General features: G+C 34.2%; 1 protein-coding gene across 1 annotated transcript; it reads left to right on the plus strand.

Annotated features, from left to right (window-relative positions):
* The first annotated feature begins 1,204 nt into the window (after positions 1-1,204).
* On the plus strand, positions 1,205-3,166 carry LOC111305463 (cytochrome b561 and DOMON domain-containing protein At3g25290-like). Its single transcript, XM_022903032.2, has 3 exons — positions 1,205-1,957; positions 2,176-2,430; positions 2,656-3,166. The coding sequence occupies exons 1-3, from the start codon at positions 1,334-1,336 to the stop codon at positions 2,965-2,967; spliced, it is 1,191 nt and encodes a 396-aa protein (XP_022758767.2). The 5' UTR covers positions 1,205-1,333; the 3' UTR covers positions 2,968-3,166.

Below are 3,166 nucleotides of genomic sequence, written 5' to 3' on the forward strand. Positions count from 1 at the left end.
ATTATATAAGTAAACTCAGAAAGATGCGTAATAAATCTAAGGAACCTATTAAAAAGTAAAAAAAAAAAAAAAGAATAATTTATATTAATCAAATGAAAAACACTCTAGCTCTATTGCCAGTGCCAGAAAAAAAAAAAGAAAATAATATATATAACTCCACATGCTTCCTTTTCGCATAGCACAACTTTCAACTCTAATTGCTATTAAACTATGAATGATAATTTTTTTGGTACATAAAACTTTCATTTCATAAGCCTCTTAATCCCTCTTCCCAAGATTTAAAGTTAAAGGCTTAAGTTAAAATATATATATATATATATATATATATTTATCTCTTCGCTACCGTTTACTATAAGATAAATGTTGATAACACCACATCCAATTTAACGTGAAGATCGGAATATAGTTTAAGGTCTGTAAATATCTTATTGCTGTTCTTAAGATAAGTTTCCATAAGCATATTTTTTGGTATATTTGATGAAATTTATAGGAAAATGGTAGCCAGGTTTTCTTTTAACAAAAAAAATAAATCTGAAGTTTAAACCTTGATTTTTCCCAAAAGAATTGAATTTTGTTATAAAAATTGTTAATATTAGTTATTAATTGTAATTGAATGCGGTTAGTAAATAAACAACAATAATTATGTATTATGTTAATTATAATATTAAAAATTTAATTTTAGTTCCTAAATCTATGACCACCTAAATAAAAAAAATAAATGACTAAAAAAATGAAAGATAATAAAAATTATAATTGGAAAAATTAACCAATAAGATCAAAGCTATTATAATTGAGAATTTACAAAAAATTTAAAAAAATTTACAACAATAAATCCAGTATTGATCGTTGCATGTTTTGTTGCGAAAACGCATTCGATAAATTCATCATAAAATCCGTTACGTGGTTTCACTGTTAGGTCGAAAAATCAATGATAACATCCCAAAACTAATTACGTTTTATTTTTTTGAATTGTCCCAAAACTAATTAAGTTTAGTTATTGTGTAATTAGCAAAACCAAGTATATTTATAGCCATAACACTAATTTAAATTTATAGTTTTAATTGAGAGAAAAAAAAAGAAGTAGAAACAACTATCTCTAGCTGCTACATCGTTACTCAAAACAGATCTGATATTCCGAAATTAAAATTATTTTTTTAGAATTTTCCTTTATATTTAGTGCGTGAAGAGAGCGATAAAAAAGCACACGTGTCAACAAATCATTAGTCAAGTCCTTTCTGGCTTCTATTTATTCCGCCAACTTTAATGCTTCCCCTAGCCGTTGCTCTTTTCCGTTCTGTTTGGTCTGAAAAAAAAAAAAAAGAAAAGAAAGAAAATGGCTCCGTCGTCGTCGGCTTTTCTTTTCTTCGCCTTTTGGGGACTGCTAATTTCGCCGGCGGTTTCCCTCACCTGTTCTTCCCAGAAGTTCAGCCAAAACCAAGTTTACTCCAACTGCATCGACCTGCCTTCTCTTTCCTCTTACCTTCACTTCTCTTACGATTCTACCAACACTACTCTCTCCGTCGCCTTTATAGCCACTCCTTCTAAATCTGGAGGCTGGATCGCATGGGCCATAAATCCAAAGGACACCGGGATGGCCGGTTCCCAATCCCTCGTCGCCCACAAAAACTCCACCACCGGCGTCGCCGAGGTGCATACCTATGCTATAAGCTCTTATTCTTCAGTTGTGGCGAAGAGTTTATCGTTCGAGGTTTGGGATAAGACGGCGGAGAGTAGAAGCGACGGGAGTTTGGCAATTTTCGCTAAAATTAAGGTTCCAGCGGATTTAGCGGCTAGTGGGTCGATTAATCAAGTGTGGCAAGTGGGTCCCAGCGTTTTAGCTGGTGGCGCGTTGGAAAAACACGAGTTTGCTGCCGCTAATTTGCAATCTAAAGGAACCCTAAATTTGAAAAGTGGAGAGAGTAGTTCTGGAGGAGACACCAGGGTTAAGAAGAAAAATGTGAGCTTACCTTTTACTCCTAATAAATTATTATCTTTTCTTTTTATTTTTTAGATTTTTTGAAAATAGGGAAATTGTTGACTGGGTGACTTGATTATTAAAATTAGAAAATTTTGATTGAACGGTGATTTTTTTTGGTCAAATTCTTCGTTGGCTAGATTGATTTGGGTTTTTGGTGAATTTATTAAATTTGACAAAAAAAAATTTGTTGATGACAGATTCATGGGATACTAAACGCAGTGAGTTGGGGAATTTTGTTTCCGGTTGGAATAATGATTGCGCGTTACATAAGAACCTTTGAGTCTGCAGATCCAGCTTGGTTTTATCTTCATGTGTTCTGTCAAATATCAGCTTATGCCATAGGAGTAGCTGGCTGGGCAACTGGTCTTAAGCTTGGAAGTGAATCCCCCGGGGTTACATATACCGGTCACAGAAATATTGGAATTACCCTTTTCGTTCTTGCTACTGTGCAGGTATTTGTTGAATTTGTCTGCAATAGTTTTACCAATTACTATGTTTTTAGTTTGTCAACTTGCTTTTCTTGATGTTCATAGTTTTGAGATATTGTTGATGACAAACTGGGGAAGGATTGATGATTTTTGGACTTTTACAATTGTGTGAATTGAAGTATTTGCTATGAGAATTTTTTTTTTCTGTTTTATGCACTGAACTTGGAATTTATTGTTTGTCTGTGTTAGATTTTTGCGTTGTTTTTGAGGCCTAAGAAGGATCACAAGTACCGATTCTACTGGAACATTTACCATCACAGTTTTGGATACACGATACTTGTCCTTGGCATCGTCAATGTGTTTAAGGGTTTACATATCTTGCGCCCTGAGCATAAGTGGAAATCAGCTTATATGATTGTGATAATTGCCTTGGGCGGGATTTCGTTGCTGTTGGAAGCGATTACTTGGGTTGTAGTTTTGAAGAGAAAGTCTAAGAAGTCCACCAAACCCTATGATGGATACAACAATGGTCAAGGTAGGCAGCAGCCTCTTGCCATGTGATCAACTGATTCTTGCAGTTCCCCTTCTCGACCTGATTTTGTAACATCCTCGTCCTCTCTCGTGTCGAGACACTATGAGGATTATCTTTTCCGGACCAGTTGTTTATTTCTCTTGTATAATGGCTTCATTCCAAATGTTGTTAACATCACTAGTTAATGAGTATATATATATATATATATATTGCTGAGTATTTCAGCTA

Source organism: Durio zibethinus, chromosome 21 (genome assembly GCF_047325235.1).
Source record: "Durio zibethinus cultivar Kanyao isolate XHJ-2024 chromosome 21, ASM4732523v1, whole genome shotgun sequence".
NCBI lineage: Eukaryota > Viridiplantae > Streptophyta > Magnoliopsida > Malvales > Malvaceae > Durio > Durio zibethinus.